Source organism: Pezoporus flaviventris, unplaced genomic scaffold (assembly GCF_033815535.1).
Source record: "Pezoporus flaviventris isolate CSIRO_AGI_PZ_B2104156 unplaced genomic scaffold, CSIRO_AGI_Pfla_v1 ptg000005l, whole genome shotgun sequence".
Lineage (NCBI taxonomy): Eukaryota > Metazoa > Chordata > Aves > Psittaciformes > Psittacidae > Pezoporus > Pezoporus flaviventris.
In genome coordinates this window covers 5963750-5985212 of record NW_026892553.1, presented here as the reverse complement: position 1 = coordinate 5985212, position 21463 = coordinate 5963750, and the positions used below count along the sequence as shown (strand labels likewise).

The following is a 21463-nucleotide window of genomic DNA, read 5'->3' as shown; positions in this document are numbered from 1 at the left end:
AGTAATTCATCTGTATTGACTAGCCAGATGAAATAATAAAGATGTTGGAGTCTGAGCGTGGCTTTTATTGACTGTGGAATGAAGCTGGGATTAGCTGAGAGGGGTTATTTTTCCTGTGTGGGTTAAGTCTGCCCAGTGATAGCTGGAGCCTCAGAGCAGAAGGTGGAATTTACCTTGTCTCCAAGATTTCTCAGCATCCCTACAGTTCACCCTTGGAGAACTGTAGCAGTACATGCTGGTCCACTGACCTAGCTAAAAATGCATCAACTTTATAGAGCTGCTGAGAATATGGGAACAATCCACCAGATCCAGAACCTTGCTCCAAAGCCAGAGTAGCAAGCATGGATTTTTCCAGCAGACCACTGATGCTTGATGTGATCTTTAGACAGCTATTTGACAAGAGCGGCATATAAACCTGAGAGTTCTCTTGCCATCTGCACCATAATGATTATTCCACCATTATTCCACAGACAGAGAAGTGAATTTCACCCCCTCCTGTATTCTTAAGGCTGAGTCTAATTCCTAAGGAAAAGCATGTGGTTATCATTAACGTTATGATGTACTTCACTGAGGTTTTGGTCAAATAGTGGTTGAGGCAATTGGATTGTGCTAGTTTTAATTTTCCTGATGATTTTGAGTCAATATTGAACCTTTCCCTTTGTGGTTTAAACTCCTGTGTAGCTACATCTAAAGACTACTTTTTAACACAAGGTGAAACAAGCCTGATTGCCTGAACTGCCTCAATTTCCTCTTTGAGTTGCAAGGAGCTAGGGTGCTATTTTATTTTCTTCCCTGTTAGTAAACGGGCCATCCTGGTCTGAGCTTGGGAGAACAGGACATGGCAGAAAAGGACAGAAATCCACAACCACTCAAGAAAATAACCCCCCAGAATGCCAGGTTTAAACCTCAGGAGCAAAAGGAGGAGACTGGAGTAGTGGGATGGATTTAAATGTGTGAGAATCTCACTAGGGCTGTTTAAATTTCCCCCCTGGGTGGGAGCACATCCGAGGAAGCTCCCACGGGCCTTGTCATGTTAAGTCTGTGGCAGGGGAAAGGATGGCCAGAGAGCTCTCGGTCCATCTGTACTAGAAACGTGTACCAGTTCCTCCAGTATTCCATTTCCTGCTCTGTACAGCACCTTTCCTGATCACACAGCACTACCATCCGCTCTGCTGTGCTCCATGAGAAAAGCAAGGATTGTTCTCATTTTACAGGGAGAGAAACACCCACTGCCAGAGATGAGAGCAAACCCTCCAAGTTCCCACTCAACTCCCAGACTTCTCTTATCGCTTGTTCTCAGTCCATCCTTTAGCATGTTTTGAATGAATGAACTAAGCTCATGGATCAGAATTGTCAGGCTATAAAAATAAGTGTTATGCTGTGCCATTCAAGTAGATGGATTGGGAGCTAGCTGAGTATTCTCTTTGCGGGGTCTCTGGTGAAGTTCCTATAATTCCACCTCCTCCCCAGCTCTGGCAGAGTTACACAGCTGAGAAGTTTCCCACCCACATCTTCTACTCCTCATCCTCACCCACACAGAGCTAACGAAGTGCAAGAGAGAACTGTTAACTAAAGCTGTTGGAGAGGGGGATTAGACAAAGCAAAGAGAAAGCAAGAAATAACAAGATATATTAATTCATGCTGGCTCCAGCTTAAAAAGTCTTGCTGCTCTGTCCTTACTACAAGATGTCTTCAAACACTCATGGTACATGGCTGTGGAATGTTTTTTGGCTGTTTCTAAAATGCTTTTTTTTATCACTTCAGGAACATTACAGTGCAAGACATATGGACTGTATTGAACTGTTCTGTTACAAGTTTTCCCAGCAGCAATGTCTAGTTACTTGTCAAAGCTGTTCTTCAGAGATCAGTCATTTTATTTCTTTTCCTACCAAGTCTTAAACTTCATGTATTCTTTTATAGTAATTATTTATTAGCTAATCATCCCCTCTTCAGGCTCACAATATTGAGTGGCCTTTAGGTTAAGTAATAGGAAATGGAGCCCTTTACTTCCAAATTCAACCCAGGCAATCAAAACCAGCCCAAAGGATGTTTGGTGAACTCTCAGGACCCTGCTCCAGCTCCACATCCAGTTCCAACCCCTGCCACAGGCAGGCACACCTTCCACTAGAGCTGCTTGCTCCAAGCCCCTGTGTCCAACCTGGCCTTGAACACTGCCAGGGATGGGGCAGCCACAGCTTCTCTGGGCACCCTGTGCCAGCGCCTCAGCACCCTCACAGGGAAGAGCTTCTGCCTAAGAGCTCATCTCAGTCTCCCCTCTGGCAGATTAAAGCCATTCCCCTTGTCCTGTCCCTACATCCCTTGTCCCAAGCCCCTCTCCAGGTTTCCTGTAGCCGCTTTAGGCACTGGAGCTGCTCTAAGGTCTCCCCTTCAGGAGCCTTCTCTTCTCCAGGCTGACCCAGCCCAGCTCTCTCAGCCTGGCTCCAGAGCAGAGCTGCTCCAGCCCTCGCAGCATCTCCGTGGCCTCCTCTGGACTCACTCCAACAGGTCTCAAACTTTTCTATCCATCTTGGCTCTGATTCCAGGAATGGAAAACACTTTGCCAGGTGCATGGACTAAGAACACGAAGTAGATTAGCCCCTCTGAAGTTTTTCCTCTCTATCCCAAATGCTGGGACTGTGCCACTCCATAGAGAGAGAACCCTGTGAACAGTTGTCACTGTTACAAATGGGAACAGATTCCTGTGTTTGGTTGCTTGAGTTCGAACCATTTTCTCCTTCACCTACTTTTTGCAGACTTGAAATGGCTGCATTGAAAGTATGGGGATGGCATTTAAGGGAACAACATCCTTATCCCTACCAGCCACATACTTCAAAAGCAGATACCACTGCTAGATTCCTAAAGGTTTCCTTCAGGTTCCTTTTGGTAAAAGATGAAACTAGGTGCTCTTGTAGAGGGAAGAAGGATTTGGATACCCTTTGGTATAGCATGTTAATGTTCCAAAGCATCACACTGTTGAGGACTAAACCAGGATTAGATTTGTTTGGCAACTGAGAACTTTATGCAAGATGCTGGAAAGATAACTGGCTTCCCATCTCGGGGATTTACACAGGAGCACACAGCTAGAGTGAGAAGCCGATGCATAATGATTTCAAGGGATTCATCTTATTACAAGAAAATCACTTGAAATCCTTATTTCTAGCTGTGAAATCACATCTATTTCTCTGCTGGATGAGGCTGGTCTAAAGTCACATTTTGGAGGACCCTGGGTGGTGCTGTGTGATACTGTGCTAGTTCTAAGACAAGGCAGTTAAAGCGTGTTATCTTTTGTGCTCAGGTGCGTAGCAAAGTGGTATCCAAATGCATAACAGTGATTTGGAGCATTCAGACAAGAAAATGACTTTCTCTCTTTTCCTCAGTCATTTTTTTCCCAAGAGTTTGTCCCCAGATTGTTTCCCACCATAATTTTAACATCTCCCACCTTCACAGGCAGACACAAGTGGGATTAGCTAAGATGCCATCTCTGTAGAGCTATTTGCTCTGGTTTCCCCCCATTGCCATGCCAGACCTTTCCTGGGTTATGCAGTTGGAGACATTGGCATCTCTGTGTGTTCATAAGCATGTGTGTGTGCATTCACAACTAGGCTGCCAAATGCACCTTAAGGCTCTGCATCGGTTTTTAGAAAAGTCACAGTGTCAGCCCCAATACTTTGGCCATATTCCAACATGGATGATTACATTCCCTGTACAAGTTTAACTGGCTCTACAGTATTTCCCTCAACTTCCCATCTAGAGCTGTCACTCCACAAGACTAATAGCCATTAAATAGCTGTCCAAATTTATCCCCTTCTGTTCTCAGCATGTACATTTACATTGGCTTTTTCTACTCCCAAATATACAATTCTAAGACCAGTAATCATGAGAAGAAAGATGCTGGTCCTGATGCAGCAGTAATTCAAAAGGCAGGGGCAGCGCTCTCAATATGTGCTTTGTAATAACCTGTGGCATTAGGGCCACTGCAACAGGAATAGAAAGAGGAGGAGGAGAAGACGGGTTCTCTGGGTGATTTTATCTCCAAGTTAGAGCTATTTTCACATCATAAAGAAGTCAGAAGTGTACAGCTCTTTCTTTGGTGGACACCAGAGGGAGCTGGGTCCTGTTTTCACCCCCAAATTGTCCCTATTCTCAGTTAATTTCTGTGTTTAGTGCCCATGAAAAGTAGATATTTTTCCACTTACCTGTTATTCTGCTGAAAATGTTCCCCATTAGAATGTAAAATGCACATGGGATCAAAACCTTTGAAACTCATTTCCCTACAGGATTTAAAGTGCCAAAGCTCAGCAAATCTTAAATAACTCTGAAAATACATCCTGCACAGCTACAGACACATTCACGGTGCAGGTTTATGAGGAGAAAAGGAATGTCTTGTGTGAGTTTAGTTTAGGATATTAAAAAGAAAGTCCAGAGATGCCTTTGTGCACTTCAAAGCACTCTCTGTAGATAAGGACAAAGGGCCAGAGGGTGTTTTAAGTTCTGATTCTCTAAGTCTAAGAGAGGATGGCAAAGAAAGTGGTATTTGTTCCAAATGTGAGGGCTCAGAGTTCCTCAGGTGAATGGCTGCAGGGGAAGCAAAGTAATCTTGCCAGAACATCTCTGTGTTGGTGGGTTAGACCCTGCTTTCTTGCCAGCAGCCCAAAGGAAGCATTAGAAATAATTAAAGCCATGACCTGTGGAAAGTCCTCCATCAGCTTGAGATGTTGCATGATGACAGGGACAGGGGAGCGCTGGCTCCTCTTTAAGAAGGTCCTACACAAAAGCAAGGATGAGGATGTCTGAGGAGCACAAGTTGTTAAGGATCTGTTTGACTTCAGCCCCTCAAATAACTGAACTACTTCCTTTCTCTATGTGGTAAAGCTTAGAACAAGAGCTCCTTCCTTCTCCTTCCCAACCCTCCCTTCCCTTCTGCATCTGCCAAGAGTCATAGCACAGGCAGCTTCTCCAGAGCTTCCTTACTTACCATGCGAGTTCTGGGGAAGGGTTATGGGAACAAGGGGCTTCTAAGCACGATTTATAAGAGTGAGCTAGGGCCCAATGGGACCACATCGCTCCCTCCTTTCTCTGGGGTTACAGCAAAGCAAAATCCTTTATACCACATCCCTAGGAATGACCTGCTTCCCATGCAGATGTGGTGTCCTGTTACCCGTGGAAACCACGACTGAGAAGCAGAAAAGAAGACAGATGTGGGGCTGCATTCCCAGTGGAGATGAATCTTCCAGGTCCTTCACTCCAGCTTTTTGCTTATGCTGTCACACACAACCTTCAGTGGTGTGTCACAGGGAAACTCTGTTTTTCACATGGGGGGACAGGAAGAAAAGAATGGGGAGGTTTAGAAATGAGGAAGGAAGAGAATTAACTGGGCTGAGGTGATGTGAGATGAGAGACTAAAACCCTTATAGAAGCACTTGTGTGTGAGCATCACTCCTTACTAGAAACTACTTTGTCAACTGTTTTTCTACCATAAAACATACAACTACTCTCCAGCCTCTCTGTAAAGCCTCCAGTACACTCAAAGCCTTTTCTCTGTGCTTGCAGATTGTGAGCACACTGACTATGGAAAACAGCAGTGCATCAGGAATCTATTACTGCGTGGCTTCAAACAAGATAGGAGAAGAAGAGAGGAGCATCGAGTTCTATGTCTCAGGTAAGCAACACAGGAGGCACTACACAAAAACTAGATGCTGATGATCAGATTTACCTGAAGGTTTCATGTGGCTGGTGAGTGCTCATTAAAACTGCTGCATGGTGTGTTCTTGGAGCACTCCCAGGCTCATCACCACAAGTGAGGCTGGATCCTGGATCCTGGGTCAGTGCAGAGCCGAGTTTGACATGTCCAGCATCAGACCTGATGCCTCCTTTGCCCTTTTCAAGCTGCAGATGCAGGCCCTGAGTCCTGCTGCCTGTGTTTTAAAGCACCACTCATGACATCTGAGCACTGTCCTCATGAAACCTCCAGCAAAAGCAAAGTCTTTTGTAGGCTTCCAGAGGCCTGAAGCCTCTCCCTGACTCAGAAGAGCGCTTGGTCTCTGATTCAGTCAGCAGACACAGCAAAGGTGAGCAAGGCCAATACTGAGACCTAATCCAGGGCTGGTATCACTGCGAGCTCTTGTGACATTGGATCCCTGCCTCAGCAATTAGCCTTTGCAGTGCCCTTTAAGGAGGGAGGAGGTGGACATGCTATTTCTCCAAAGAACACAAATCCAAACAAATATCTGCTTAACCTTTCAACACACAAATTCTTTAGTAGTGAGATCAAGACCTACAATAATGCTTTTAGAAGAGATGGGAGTTTAAAAGGAGAAAAGAGTCCAGGGACAGCCTTGTTCAAGTGCTTAAGCAGAACAAACTGAATCATTTCTGTGCTCACTTTCTGGATGAGTGCATGTTGGCTCTTAGAATTTGCATCAAAATAACAAGTTTTAGAACAAAGAGTGCAGAAGTGTCTTGGAAGGTAAATGTCTCATTCTCACTCCTTGGTTTCTTCTCTGTGAAACAAGTTCTGAGGGCAAACAAAGCTCCCTCCTGGCAGTGCTCTGCACTCCTCTGCCTCTCCTGTGTCCTGTGTTGGTTGACCCAATTGCTCTAAAGTAACTGAGCACATTTCAAATCAGGCTGGTTCCCAAAGAAGGGCTCACCAAACATTGTTCCCATTCCTGGTGCATAGAAGTGCTAATATGAAAATGTCACCCACTGATAATGAAGCTGGTGCCATATGGGGGAAAGATTTTACCTCCATTTACAGCTTCTTTCACAAGAATCCCAGACTGGTTTGTGTTGGAAGGGACCTTAAAGCTCATCCAGTTCCAACCCCTGCCACAGGCAGGGACACCTTCCACTAGAGCAGGTTGCTCCAAGCCCCATCCAACCTGGCCTTGAACACTGCTTTAAGGAGACAGAAGAGGGTTAAAGCCTCCAAAAGACATTTTCCAAAGCCCTAACTCTTATTTACTTACAAAAACACCCTTCAGGGTGCACATCTGGGAGATACAGCTCAGGCACAAGAGGTCCTCAAGATGTTCAAGGCAGGCTGAAGACAAGCTATTAATTTTACGCTTCACCACCTCCAGATGTTGAGTGTTCATGTGGGTTTGCTGCTGCTCTGAATTGTGCCAGCTGCTGCGTTTGGATGGGTTACCCAAAGCCATATGTTCCCAAGCTATTCCCAGGCCTTTGCAACACTTGGTGATTAAAACCAATGCTGCAGCAACTAAATAAGCACCTCACTTATGCACATTCAAAGGGTTAGATCCATCCACGTATCATTCACAACTCTGTTTTATTTTAGCGCTGAAGATATGTAGCATTTTTCCCCCCACAGTGAGTTCATACTTCAGATTTGTTATTTTAAGTTCAATCTAGCAATGTTTTGAGACCCAACTGCTTTAATCATAAAATTCTGATGATGAAGGAAATGAATCACTGGACAAAATTACTGACAGTGGTTATGGTGGAAACGTTTCCACCAAAACACACCAGAAGGTGAACAGGGCTTGGCAAGACAGAGCTATTCTTGCCTGTGAAGAAAAGACTGGCAGTCTGTGCCATTCTGGGGAAGAGGCAGATGCTGAATGAGCATGACAGACTTATAAAAGTGCTGTGTTTAAAAATAGTGGTGTTTGTGGATTAGAAAGAAATGCAATCTTTCTAAATGTGGCCATTCGGATCCTAAAGTAGGTCGTGATGCAGGGGAAAACAGCAGCAGAGTGACCTGCTGCTGGGCGCCTTTATGTGATGGTCCTCTGCTGAGTAATGCATGTTGCTCCAATGAGCAGCCGGGCTGCTGTAAGAGCTGCTGCTCCATGTCTGCCTTCCGGGTGGGAAACAAACACTTGTCTTCTGCTGGGTGCACTTGGAGGAGGCAAAGCGACCACTGGGTTACTCTCACCAGGAGCTTCCTCTGCTCTCAGTGCTGGAGGGACACGGAGGAAATGTTTGCGAGGCACCAAACAGCATAATGCCCTAAGCAGGCCACTTTACAACTGCTGGTTAAATGGATGCAGGGTGAAGGTGGAAGCTGAGATAAAGGCTGAGCTGGAGCCTGAGAGCACACAAACAACGTGTGGGCTTTTGGGACAATGTCTAGCAAATGTCTGCAGCACTTCACAGAGCTCTGTTCTCTGCCAAGCAGCTGCTGGCTGTGGGGCTCCACAACTAATGCAGCAACTGGTGGATTTGAAAGACCTGATCTCCCATTATCTCCTACCAGCAAACAAGCTGGTGGATCCTGAGCTGCTTTCAAATGTCCTGGATGAACTGGGCTCAATTAACTTCTCCCTGGTAAGAAATCTGAAGGTGACACAGAGCTAAACTCTCTTTTCCCCTCAAAACCTGTTCCACTAAGTCAGGGTTGAATGGTCAGAACACAGCAGAGGGACACATGGAAACTCCATAGATGCTGTCTGGGCTGCACCTGCTTTCTGGGACATGCCTTGCTTCAGCCTCGTGTTCTCATCTCAGAAACATGTATTTATCCCAGTGGGATAATGTCAACAGCCATTTTGTTCTTGCAGTGCAGAGCCCCCACACAAACTCCCACGGACACCACAAATAGCACTGGGGTCTATTTTTAAACCATTCCTTTGCTAGCAGAATTCATTTCAGTGAAGGGTCAGCAGGGTTTGAGATCACACTCAAACCAAACCATATAAGGGGTCCAACATGATGAGAAATCTTATCATCCAGCCCTGAAGCCTTTCTGAGCTCCTTCTGCAGATGTCCTGATAGTCAATGTCCCACTGAAGCTCTTCTAAAGCCCTTCATGGCACCAGGAACTCCCAAGGCAGTGCAGTAGTAGTGTTATCCACTCTGCCCTGGCCTTTATTCATAGAATCCTAGAGGATCACAGAGTGGTTTAGGCTGGAAAGGACCTTAAAGCTCACCCAGTTCCAACCCCTGCCACAGGCAGGGACACCTTCCACTAGAGCAGCTTGCTCCAAGCCCCATGCAACCTGGCCTTGAACACTGCCAGGGATGGGGCAGCCACAGCTTCTCTGGGCACCCTGTGCCAGCGCCTCAGCACCCTCACAGGGAAGAATTCCAGTGGTTTTGTTTTGTGTAAATCCTTGTTACTGTTCCTTGTGGAAGCAGAAGCTGTCTCTGGCCTCTTCTGAGTATCACAGTCTTGACAGGAGTGCAACCATCTAAGGCAGATGACATTTTGTCACAGCCATCAGCTACTCAGAACTGTCTCACATCACTGCCCACCACCCACTAACACACCAAAGGACACTCCTGTCAGACTGTAACCTTCCCAGGGCAGTGTAAAGCTGACCTGATGTCTCCTGGAGGCATTCTCTGCCATGAACAAGTATAATTTACCTTCTAATCTCTGGCCTGTACCTTGGAAAGGGCAACTCTATATTACCGTAGGTTCACAGTAAATCAAATTATAGCTTTTGTATGACTGTACTGCATATGACAAAATGGGATCCCACCCAGATGAAACCTCTGAATGCTCTTGGGATATAAATGAATTATGATAAGAATAACAAATTATAACAAAAGCCCTTTTTCATGGGCTTATCTGATTGCAAAACTACTCTGTAAAATGGAGTTAAAGATTTCTACCCGAAAGAAAGCGTTATACTTCAAACATGAGATAAAAATCAGCTCTTAGATACCAGAACAATGCATGAACTGGGCTGTTGTACAACTGCTTGCCACTCTTAATTTGCATACTCCTGACATGTTCAGAGGCTTTATGAAAAGCTCTGTGCTGTCTCCAGTGGTAGGGCTCACCCTTTCTTCTTCTCACCCTCCCTATATGCACAGGCCTGATGGCAAACGCCCATCCTGCCAGGCCCAGGGATGGGATTTGGGAAGGAGCAGAAGTTTTGAGTTACAGCCATTATTGTGCAAAGCACAGGAAATTAAAAACAATTAATTCCTTGTAAATACAAATGGAGCCAGACTTTCCTTTGATTTATGCTGACTTCTTACCTTCCCGCAGTGGCTTATTTCCCTATTCTGCCCTGGAATCCCGCACGGCTGAGAGTGAGATTCGCGGCTACTACACTGTAATACAATATGAAAGACAAATGTTTGGTGACTGCTGATAAAAGCAAAAAGGCCCCATGGTGCATTCTTCTAGCCAACTTCTTAGGAGGCTTATAAAACACTGTATCTGTTCAGAGAGAGGAAGTTAATCACTGCTCAGGTTCAAGATTGTGTAAGCAAAGTAGTCAAAGAGATGAACTGACTTCTAATGTGCTCTGAAAGCTGCAGCTACTCCCCAGATAATCTGGGTAGGAGGAGAAAAGAGAGAGGAGAGCAGGAGAGACTTCTTTTTTCTCACTCTTTTCCTTCCACTGTAATGAAAATCAATGAATATTCTATTGGAGCTGGAAGAGCTTCTTGAAAGGCTACAAGATGGAAGAGAATAGCACAGGTTCCAGCTAAAAATATTCAGAATGCTAAATAAAAAATGTCACTAGAAAGAATGAAAGGAAAAACAAGGCAGCCCTCTGCTCCCGGAATGTGAAGTCGGTCAAAACCCCTCTGCACTGACGCCACACACAAGCCAGTGCCTGTCCCCAGAGACGCAGTATTTCAATCCCTGCAGAACAAATGAGGCTGCAGGAGTTGGAAGTAGAAATTCACCTGCAGAAAAAGCTTCCTGAGAGGCAGAAGCAGGGGCAAACGGGGCTGCCAGCCCCACTGCTTACAGCCAAAGGCTGGCTTGCCCTGGTGATGCGACCAGACTCCTACCCACTGCTTTACCAGGAACCCCTTTGTACTTCCACTGAGACCCAGCACGTAGGATCAGAGAATGCAGGGTGGAGGGGATCTCAGGTCTCCCACACCACTGAGCTTACTGAAGGACTGAGCTAACTAAAGATCCATCTACCTTAGCACTGTAACTCCTCCTGGAGCAAGTAGCAAATGCTTAGAGGAGAAGCTAAGAAAAAGGCACATTATGAGGGTGCTTCTTCCCTATTTTGGTCTCACAGATTGAGGGGAGATGCTGAGATGCTGCACGTGCCACATCCCGTGTTTTCTCTTTAATTCTTCCTGTTTAAAGAAGCTCTGCTGGCCTCAGACTTCTGCCCCTTTATGATAAGCATCATCTTGACATGTTGGAACCACAGGACATCTGTTGTGAGGAATGGATGTACCACACAAGTCAGTTTGAGCGTACAGCTAGCACTAAGCAAGAGAACTGAGCCTAACAAAACACTGCATAAAGTAAACTGAAATTCCATGAAAAGAAAAATAACAGTTTCCACAGCTGCGGCCTGAGGGGTCTCTTCCCTTTTTGGATCTTTCATAAAGCATTTCTGATGCCAGTCTTTAAAAACCATGAAGCAAAGCTCATTGGTTCTATTCCAGATGACTTGTGAAGAAGAGAGACTTTTAATCATATCTGAAAGCTCCTTCAGGGCTCTCTATTTTATATAATCTATGGTTTATTATAAGACAGATCAGTTATTTCACCAGCTTTGCTATTTATGCTCAACTGTAGCTTCAGCAGAACTTCTTCCAAGAGTTTGCAGTGTGAGCCCCTGGCCAGATTCCAGCTCCCATGTGGAATTTGTCCAATTGCAAGTGCAATGCATTCATGCTCCCCTTGAACTTCTGTCCTTCTCAAAGTACCATCCGTTTCATCCCAGCTTAAGAAAGCATTTTACTAACAGCTTGGTATTGAAGCAATGATCTATCAGATCTATTGCAAACACTGTTCATGTTCAGAAGGTCCAGAGCAGGTCTCCCACCCTGCACTATGCCTGGTAAACTTCATCAGGGGTTCCTCAGGACTCTCAGCTGCTCGAAAATCCTGGCCAGAAGAATAACTCCAGGTCACTGTGGTTCTCAATGCACTTTCATTCAAGCCTACTGGGTGGACAGATGATGGAAACTAGCAGAATAAAAAGGGAAAAGAATATCTTTCAGTCACAACTTAATTGTGAGTCTCTGGTGGCTAATGCAGTGATAGGACTGTGTCTGTAGGCCAGGCTCTGGGTAGATGGGACTCATGCCTCAAAGTATTTCTTTGCTAAATATAAAGGCCTCAAGGTGAAGAAAAGAGAGTGTTACTTCTGAGACATGGGAACAGGTTTCTTTATTCTTATGCAATTATAACTTCAAGCACTGATTGCAGATAGAAAGGGAAGAGCTCATGAACACATTTGTCTACCCGGACAGAAATCTCTCTTGATTAAACTCTCTTAGACCATTAACTGCTTCTATTTATAATCTTTCAATTCATTACTTGCAAATGTAATGATTACACTACTGAGGGCTGGACTACCACAGGTCAGCCCTGGGATGTGAGAGGTACCCGATTCACACAAGTCCCATTAAAACTGGCTCATTCCATGCCTGCTGCTCTTTGACATTTGACCATCAGGTTGCAACCAGGGATGTCCTCAGTCGTGACATGACTGTAAAGATGTTTTTTTCCCCTCCAGATGTGCCATTTGGGTTGCAAACAGCCCCGCAAGTGACAACCATCGTGGGGAACAACGTCCAGCTGACCTGCCAGGCCTCCAAGTACATCTACAGCCACCTGGGCTGGTATTCCCCCTCCTCGGAGGCGGCTCCCGCCGACTCCCTCATCAGGAGCACCAGTAACTATTCCATTTCGTTGACACTGGTCATCACTAACGTCACCAAGGAACAGAGTGGCCTCTACAGATGCAGAGCCCAGAACCAGCACAACAGCACCGACACGCTGGAACAGCACACTCAGCTCCTCGTCAGAGGTACGTCCTGCCAGTGGAAGGTGGCAATGGGACGTGGCGGGGTTCTGCTGCATCTGCTGCTCCCTTTGATGCCTTTCAAACATCACTGCATGTGGATTCACACATATTACTCATCCAGCCACTGCTGGGTTTGTACAAAATATTTCCCTTACACACAAAGGTGAATTCAGCTGCATTTTATCTTCCTAACACCATGCTGGATGCAGATACAGTGTTGATTCAAGAGGAAAGCATCCCCCACCACATTACTAACAGCACAACTCTATCACTTGCGACTGTCACCCCAGATCTGTATGACTTTGGTGGAAGAGTCCACCCACTTGCAGCTGCCAGACACCAAAATAGATTTGAACCCAGCAGATTTAATCACAAATGTCACTGTCCAAGTATATAATAAGTGACAGGTACCATTTAGTCTGGGTAAGAGGGAAGCACTTCTTTGTCATAACAATATTTTCTTACTTATGTGCATCCCCCCTAACTCTTTTATTTTCATAAAACCAGTAACACTACAGGTCCTGAAGCCTATTTCTTTAGCTATGTAACTATAAAGGGCAGGACACAGTAGAACTCACTGAGAATCAGTGAAGTTTCTTCTGCTTCATAGTGAAGAGAGTGAGTGAGTGGCTCTAAGCCTCCTAAGCCTCCTCAGAAGAACAAGTGCTGCTGGAATGGGTGAATTTATTGGGTATCTTCCAACAGTGAAGAAAATTCCCAAAACACAGAACTGCAGTGGAACTGCAACGAGCAGTAGCAAGCCAGGGAGCAGGAGACAGAGTCCATCAGAAGCTGCATTTTCAGACAGTGATTTTCAAATTTGCTTCTCCACTTACATCAATGGCTGATGAAGCACTGAAAGGACAGCTATGCTGCCACAAGCACTTGTCACTTGGGTGCAAACCAGGATGTGCTGTGCTGGCTTTGTCCCTGTTGAAGCACAGGAGCACACTTCCCATCCGGTCTCCTGCCCTGTGCATCCCACACCACTCTGGCACAGGGGGAGATGCTCACCTACAGCACAGCTCTGATATCCAAATGCGTAGGAAATGGGATGAGTACCTGCCTCTTCCTGAGGTGTGGACAAAGGGAAGAATCTCCCCCTGGTGTTACAGAGGGCTGGGACTTGGTTTGGTCCATGCTCTGATGGGAGGCACTGTGCTCTCTGCTCTCTGCGTTCAGGCAATTCACTTTTCTCTCCCCTGGCAGATATTTTTACTCATTTAGTCAAATTTCCACCAACACAAACACCTCCACATGATGGCTATGGGAAAAACACAGCTCAGCTGGGAATACATCCATGGGAGAACTGGAACCTTCATCACATTCCTCTGAGGATTAATGGGGTCTGTTATTTGTCTGGCACATCAGAGAGGCAATTCTGCTGGAAAACATGTGCGGAAATGCCCCTCCACCCCAGCCCTCCTTACCCCATGCAAAGAAGGTCTTTTAAATGTACTAACACCACCAGCTACTGTCCTTATTGCAGGTTATATCTGGCTTTATGCTGTGCTTGTGATTTTATTCACTGCTTTCCTGTACCTTTTGTAAATGAACAGAACGTGGAGGTTAATGTGCTTTGCAGTAAGCAGGTAACTGCACTCATGATGGAGGACACAGAATCCTTAGAACTGTTTCCTCTTTGCCTCCTCCTCTCTTTTTTTTTGTATTCACTCTGCATTTGCTCTACCCACTCACTGTCCTCTGTTCTCTTCAGAGGATGAGAAACTCAAGGAAGTTCGAGCTGAATCTGAATCTAAGCTTAGTCAGTTTGGAAACAGACCAAATACACTCACCCACTCCTCCCATAATCTTCTGGGGGCTTTTTGCCACCACTCATCAACCAAATCTTTGCCACTTCCAGCCCAGAGAGGCCACATGCAATGCTAAAGGAGAGGAGATGGCAGAGCTGAGGGAAGTGCCTTCTCAAGCCTCACTGTGCCCTGTTTTCCCTTGTCACTGTAGCAAAGGCAGCACCGTACGTGATACAGAACCTCACAGACCTGGAGGTTAACATCAGCGGCAAGATCATTCTGGAGTGCAAAGTCGGTGGGACACCAGAACCTCAGATCACGTGGAGGAAGAATGGCTACCCCATTTCAGCAGCATCAGGTGAGGGCTTGGTCCCCAAGCACACTGATATGGTATATAACATAGGATAACAGACTTGCAAGCATAGGACCTACAATTCTGTGGCTACCCTGAGCATGGCTCATGGGTCAGCCATGAGTCAGGATCATGTACCCAACCTCAGGAAACACATACACAAATCCAAACCTATCAGACCACTGCAGCAGTCTCCAACTTGGACTTTGAGGTCAAAGCTGCCAGTGGCTGCAACCCACTGTGTGCTTATGCAGGTTGCCTTCTGCAGCATTCGTGTCTGCAGTCAGCTAGGTAGTGTGCATGCATTAGCATGGCATTAGTACACCAAGGAGTACAGTGTGCTGCTCTTCAGCCTGCTCTGTGACAACCACTTGTGTACAAAACCAAGGTGCAGAGTGTACCTGCTTGCCAGGTGGGTCCAGAAACACAGGCCTCGACTGTCAGATCAGAATATATGGGTGCATGTTGTGGTCAGCACCCACCAGCCAGCCCAGGGCATCCCATGGCATGTTACACACCCTGTCCTTGTCTCCTTATGGCACAGTGATGGGAAGGGGCTCCCAGCTCAGCTGGTAGAGAGCAGGACAGGGAGAATGGACTCCCTTCCCTGGGCCTCAGCTCTCTGTCCTGAGATCTCCTATAAATCATGGAGAATCCCATGCCAGCAGCTGCTCCTGTGACTTTAATTTTGCATCTTGGACTAGGTAGGAAGTCTCGGATCATCCATAATTCACATCAGGCTGTTCTCAGAGAAACTCTTTATAGCTACTGAAATTCTATAAATAATTCTGGAGGGACAAGCATGTAACTCATCCAACCAATGGAAACATAAATAAAATATTGGGAAAAAACACCTCAGGGTAAGTATTTCAGCACAGAGCATGGTGAGTGCCGTGCAGTACTCTTGTTAACAACAGGATTCATGGGCAGAACACCCAGAAACTCAAAATGTCCTTCTCTTCCGGATTCAAAGCCTGACCTGCTTCCCTATTTCTGCCCCAAATATCTCTGTTTCAAGACGATCTCTCAGTTTTGTACCATAAATGAGGAAAAATTAAATGTGGAAAATGAATGAGGAAAATTGAATGTAGAAAAGCCTCATATAGGTCACATCCAGTCAAACTCCACCTCTAGCCCCGGCTCCCTGTGAATACAGGACTTCACACAGTGATTTTTCCCGGGATGTGCATAACCTGATTTCTGTGTTCCACATGTCAGTATTCCCATAACTCCCTACAGCCCTCCAAGGCACTGGCTTTCTCCAATCATTTCAGCGAGTTCCCTTTTTTCCCAGTTCATCTTGTTGCCATCAGAAACCCCATCTTCCCATCACTTCCCTAGAAGCTTTCTCAGGCTCTTTGCTCATAACAAACTTACAGCCACATTTGCTGTTGGTTAAATGATCCTCGAGGGATTTACACAGGTATTGAGGAGAAAAAAGTGTCAGGGAAGGGCAGCTGCCTGACCACAATGAGGAGCACAGCATTCAAATACCTCCTGACAACAGTACGTACCAGGCCTGCTTGGATGGGAGCTGACTTTCAGTTCCCTGTCTCCTAAAAGCATTCATAGGCATGTAAGTTACTGTGATAATAGTGACTGCAATCCCTTCCAACAGGAATTTCCATGGAAAATAATACCCTGGTCATTGAGCGAGTGAAAAAGGATGATGAAGGGCTCTATGAATGCAAAGCATCCAATGACATGGGCCAGGACAGCACATCAGCCTTCATTAAGATACAAGGTGAGGTCTAAGTTAAGGTGAAACACATGGATTGTGTGGGAATGAGGAGAACTATGCCCCAGTCATGGACTTTGGCTGCATTTAGATTTGGTTGTACATTTAACCTACAGGTTCTGAGGAGAAATCCAACATTGAAGTTATCATTTTGGTCTGCACTGGTCTGGCTGCTACTCTCTTCTGGCTTCTTCTCACTCTCTTCATTCGGAAGCTGAGAAAAGTAAGAGAGGTTCCATACTGCAGAAAGGGGTTGGGACTGGGCTTCAGATGAAGCATCAGGGTTTGGGGATGAGTGGCTGGGACAGATGGTGGAAAAAGTGTGCAAAATGCTCCTGTAAAGTTTCAGTCCAAGATTTCTGCTGACAGTCCTCTGAGTTCTCAAGAGATCACTCACACTTGTGAGATTCCACTGCCACAGCACCATTAAACCAGGCTCCTCCCTCCTTATGAGCCAAACTGGCTTGCAAGATTAGGAAACAAAAAGCAAACCCAAAATCCCCTAAAATGAGGGTTTGATTTCAGCACTTGTCTAGGAAACATGGGTATTAAAGGGGGTCCTGTTTGAAGAAAAATCCTGGGATGTTTGCTCTAGAGATGAGCTCAAACCACACTTATTTTGCCTCCAAGTCGCTATTCTTTCACCCCCCTTTTATGACTCAAAAAAGAAAAGTTCCAAGGAATTTAGGTCAGGCTTTCCTAAAACAGCAAACAGAAAAGCAACCACAGCCTCTGCTCTGTAACTCACCAAAACACAGTCCCAGTGCTGATCCCCAATACTTGGGTAAAACTTCCCCTTCTATTGCAAATACAGTGATTACATTAATGTTTTCCCCCTTGATCTCAGTTTAACAGAGTTGTGACAACAGTGAATTTCCTATTACACTTTTCCCTGTAAAAGTCTGCTCACAGGACCCACCAAGTCACAACTCCTCACTAGAAGTAGCAGCTTTCACCAGCTTTTGATCCATTTTAAATGGTAAGAAGCAATAGCCATGAAGTGGATAACAATGGAGAATTAAGACTGATTCTCACCAACACAATAAAAATGCCTGGACGCTCCCCAGTGCACCAGGAAATGCAGTTCCCAAAAGAAAACACTGATTTCCTTTAACAGACACAGGTAGAAGACAGTGACAGATTTTGTGTGCTCAGGGTGTTTACCACCATCAATCAGTGACTCTTCCCAACAGCCATGAGTGGCAGACATACATAAACATTTATTTCTCAGGCATAAAAATAAGAGAGGCAGGAAGCTGAAGTGGTGCATTCATGGTTTCCAATACATTTCAGAGCTCAGCCTGGAATGCAGGATGCTCCCAGCCAGCAACTCTCTCCCATTAGAACTGCAGGGTAAATACTGTAATTTCTCCCCTCCCTGTTTTTAGCCTGATGCCACAGATATTAAAACAGGATACCTGTCAATTATAATGGATCCAGAGGAAATGCCTCTTGACGAACAGTGTGACCGTCTTCCCTATGACAGCAGTAAATGGGAGTTCCCAAGAGACAGACTGCGGCTGGGTGAGTGCTTGGGGGATTATTACTGTGAAGAGTGATGGTTCCTAAGGCTCCCCTATTTCAACGGATCTGTTGGATAACCCAGGAAGCAGCCTATCAGTTAGTGCCCATGTACTACTGTCCTGGGGGGGGGGGACTGGCAGTGAGTCACAGGATTCAGGATCATCCTTAATGGGGGAGGAAACAAGGGATTTGGTAAGAAAGCAAAGATGCTGTCGTTTTCAAAATAGCTATCACCTCCTTTTCTTCCTTGGAGAAATGAAGCCAAACTCTTGGCAGGGAAAGAAGATACCTTCAGGTACTGTTCCTGCCAAAAGTATGGCTTCACATCCATAGAGGAAAAGGGAAAGAACAGTCAACGTGAAAGGTGACAGGCTTCCAGTGAATTTTGTTTTGAAGGAATCTATCAATTCACCAAACAATCAATTCCTTACCCATCATTTGCACTTGGCTTTGAGTTGTAAAAGAGCCATCACGAATAAATGAACCAAGTTTCATACAACAGCTCAGCTCACAGGATGATGGAGCAAGCAGATGTAAAAAACAGGTTGTGTTTGTATAGAGAAACACCAACATCTGTGTGCAATGATGAGTGTAGGGAATCTATCTGTATTTGTGTGTGCTCTTGGTGCTTTAGCTGGAAAACATGGAACAAGGAGGAAGACAGACAAAAATAACAATAACTGAGATGATGGTGGGGCATAGGGTCAAACTAGAACCAAAAAAGAGACCATGATGCCCCGTGTACTCTGCTGCATTTTGGGGCAGAGCCCTCAGAGCACACTGGGTAACACAGGCATGAAGCTTTAAATGAAAGGGAAAATAAAGATTATCATCTTCAATTCCATTTGGTATAGCTTTTATGTCAAATAAATGTCGGTAAGTGAAGGGCTAAAGGGCTCTGACTGCCTGAATGGCTTAGCTGGCTACCTCTCCAGACTGTGATTTATGAGAGATGAGGGTTCCACAATTCTATGTTTAACCCAAACTCTGACTTTCCTGGCCTTCAGGATGACTACACGTAATGTTTTTACCCTTAAGCCACATGTATGTATTCAGCCTTGCCTTCAGCTGAATGCAGATTGATTTATTCTACTCTGTTCTATCACATACTGTATTGCATTAAAGCCATATGGATATAAATCACACTGGTTATATCCATATGCTGCAAATATGTGATACAGGCTTCCGTTGACTATCGGTCTACGTCTACGTTGTGCCTGGGCACTGGAGCCTTGTGTGTCTTGCAGAGCTGAGAATGCATGATTCCCTCTTAATCTGATGCAGACTGTCAAGTCCCCCTTAGCTCACTCTTGACTCTTGCTTCTCTAGGTAAAACACTGGGTCATGGTGCTTTTGGGAAGGTGGTGGAAGCGTCTGCTTTTGGCATTGATAAATCTTCAACCTGCAAAACAGTTGCCGTAAAAATGCTTAAAGGTACATATATCCCTCTGAGATTCACCCGAGATTCCTCAGGGAACCTGTGGGCAATGAGGTTTCCAGTTCTCAGCTCCGACCCAGGCCCAAGTTCATTGTGTTCAGGAGGGAGTGGGTTTGTCAGGGGGGAGCAATTAGTCATTATACAGTGGATGTTAAGGTATAGGGAACAACGAGCGGGCTCCATGCTGTGCTGCTCATTAAGTCTTGTATTCCTAGAGGAGGAAAACAGCAGCTTCCAGGTCTGTGGGGTGAGGAGGGAAACAGATTACAAAATGTAATTACATTAGATAGTCTGCAATTGGATCCAAGCCTTTGATCACAGCCCTTCCAGATGTAGAACAGTTCAAGGGGTTGGAAAAAGCAATGCCAAGGGAGTGAATTAGAGACGCTTGCAATTACTGAAATTAAGGAAAGCTTTTACCATTCCATGGTGGGGAATGAGGGAACCTGGAGACTTCTCTTTCCTGTAATATCTACATACAAAGCCTCTGCAGACAGTTAATGAATAAATGCATCAGCCCTACACTGCCTCACGGGTTGGAGGTTTTTAACTGTTCACTTGGATGTTTTCAGAGGTACAATGCATGCTCACATGGAGCTTTTCACAGCCACACTGCTCTGCACTGCTGCTGCATGACAGTATTAACCCTGCAATGCCATGAGTCAGGAACCTCTTTCATGGAACTTGCCTTCTGTTGCTGGCTGCCTCATGGTGCTCTGCTACCTTCCATCTCTCTCAAAGCTCAAACCCATCCATTCACCACCTGCCTGGACCTCCTCTGAATGTGGTCCTTCTCCTCTGCATTAGTCAGTGGATCTTCAGATCATCTTCTCTCCTCCTGTGGTTTCTTCTGTTCCATGCCCATCTCCAGATCCCTGAAATATCCTAGAAGCCCCTGATCCAGACACTCCCTTCTCCATTCAAAACTTGCTGCCATGGATAGCCCAGGGGTTTCATTCACTTCCACACTGTGCTTCCCAACTGATCCTCATGTCAGCTCTACCATCCTGCACATATCCAACAAACTATTTGACAGTTCCCTCATCATTTTACACCTTCCTCCTCGAGCTGAGGCAGCAGCCTCCTGCTCTAATCCGTGCCTCCCAACTAACATGCCCATAATTCATCACATTCCTGGATGAAGATTCTCTAGTGTGAGTCAATGCATTCAGGAAAGAAAAAAGAGGCTCTGGAGCTGTCTGCACTTCTGTAATTCCAGCACTATCTGTCACTTCTGTGAAGCAGGCTGGTATAGCTCTGGGGTGAAGGCTAAAAGTTAATGTGCAAGATTATCTGAAAAACTTCCAGAGGCTGTCCTGTCTGGATTTTGCCAGGCATGTTCCAGCACATGCCAGGGTAAATCAGGAGTAAAACCACCCGTGTACACACCCAGCTGCAAACACTGTGGGCTTGGAGTAGCTCCTTCTTTCTGACACAGTTTGGTGAAAGATGTGTTTATGGAGAAGTCTACAAACACAGAAAGAGGTTATATTTGTCACACATGATGCAAAGGCAAAACCAGAGGAAACAGGACACAGCCCTTTTGTTAAAATACATCAGGAAAGCTTTGGAATAAGGTGGAGGAAACAAGGCAGCATCTGAACAACGTCCTTGTCTGAGGGTGTCTTCCTTAGCTTTGGCAGCCAAAGAGAATGAAACTACAGTATCGCTGGCTGACCAATGTCATGTTCAGGGTTCACACACAACTATGGGCCCTTCTGCTTTGCTGGGAAATGTATTTCTTGGGTGGATGAGATCTCCCACGGTGAGGCTCAGTAACGCTGTACATTCTACAGTACATTTTGGGACCCAACTTACAGATGTGTTGGATTCCTCCATCCCCTGCAGCGAAGTGTTGCTCACTACTGTGGAAAAACATATTCTGAGGTACTGTAGAGAAGTAATGGTAGACTGCACATCACCCTCAGAGATGGAGGAACACGT

At 45.6% G+C, this 21463-nt stretch overlaps 1 protein-coding gene and 1 long non-coding RNA gene across 3 annotated transcripts in view; one reads left to right on the top strand and one right to left on the bottom strand.

Annotated features, from left to right (window-relative positions):
* LOC133265389 (uncharacterized) overlaps positions 1–21463 on the bottom strand; it is a 130721-nt gene that overhangs the window by 37439 nt on the left and 71819 nt on the right. The window lies entirely within an intron of this gene.
* The window catches only part of LOC133265375 (vascular endothelial growth factor receptor kdr-like), a 124572-nt gene that overhangs the window by 76092 nt on the left and 27017 nt on the right, over positions 1–21463 (top strand). For both annotated transcript variants that reach the window (XM_061445834.1, XM_061445837.1), the window contains exons 12-18: positions 5551–5659; positions 12423–12716; positions 14679–14825; positions 16438–16563; positions 16674–16780; positions 17946–18081; positions 19411–19515. In XM_061445834.1, coding sequence (XP_061301818.1) covers positions 5551–5659; positions 12423–12716; positions 14679–14825; positions 16438–16563; positions 16674–16780; positions 17946–18081; positions 19411–19515 — 1024 coding nt within the window. The remainder of the gene's footprint in view (positions 1–5550; positions 5660–12422; positions 12717–14678; positions 14826–16437; positions 16564–16673; positions 16781–17945; positions 18082–19410; positions 19516–21463) is intronic.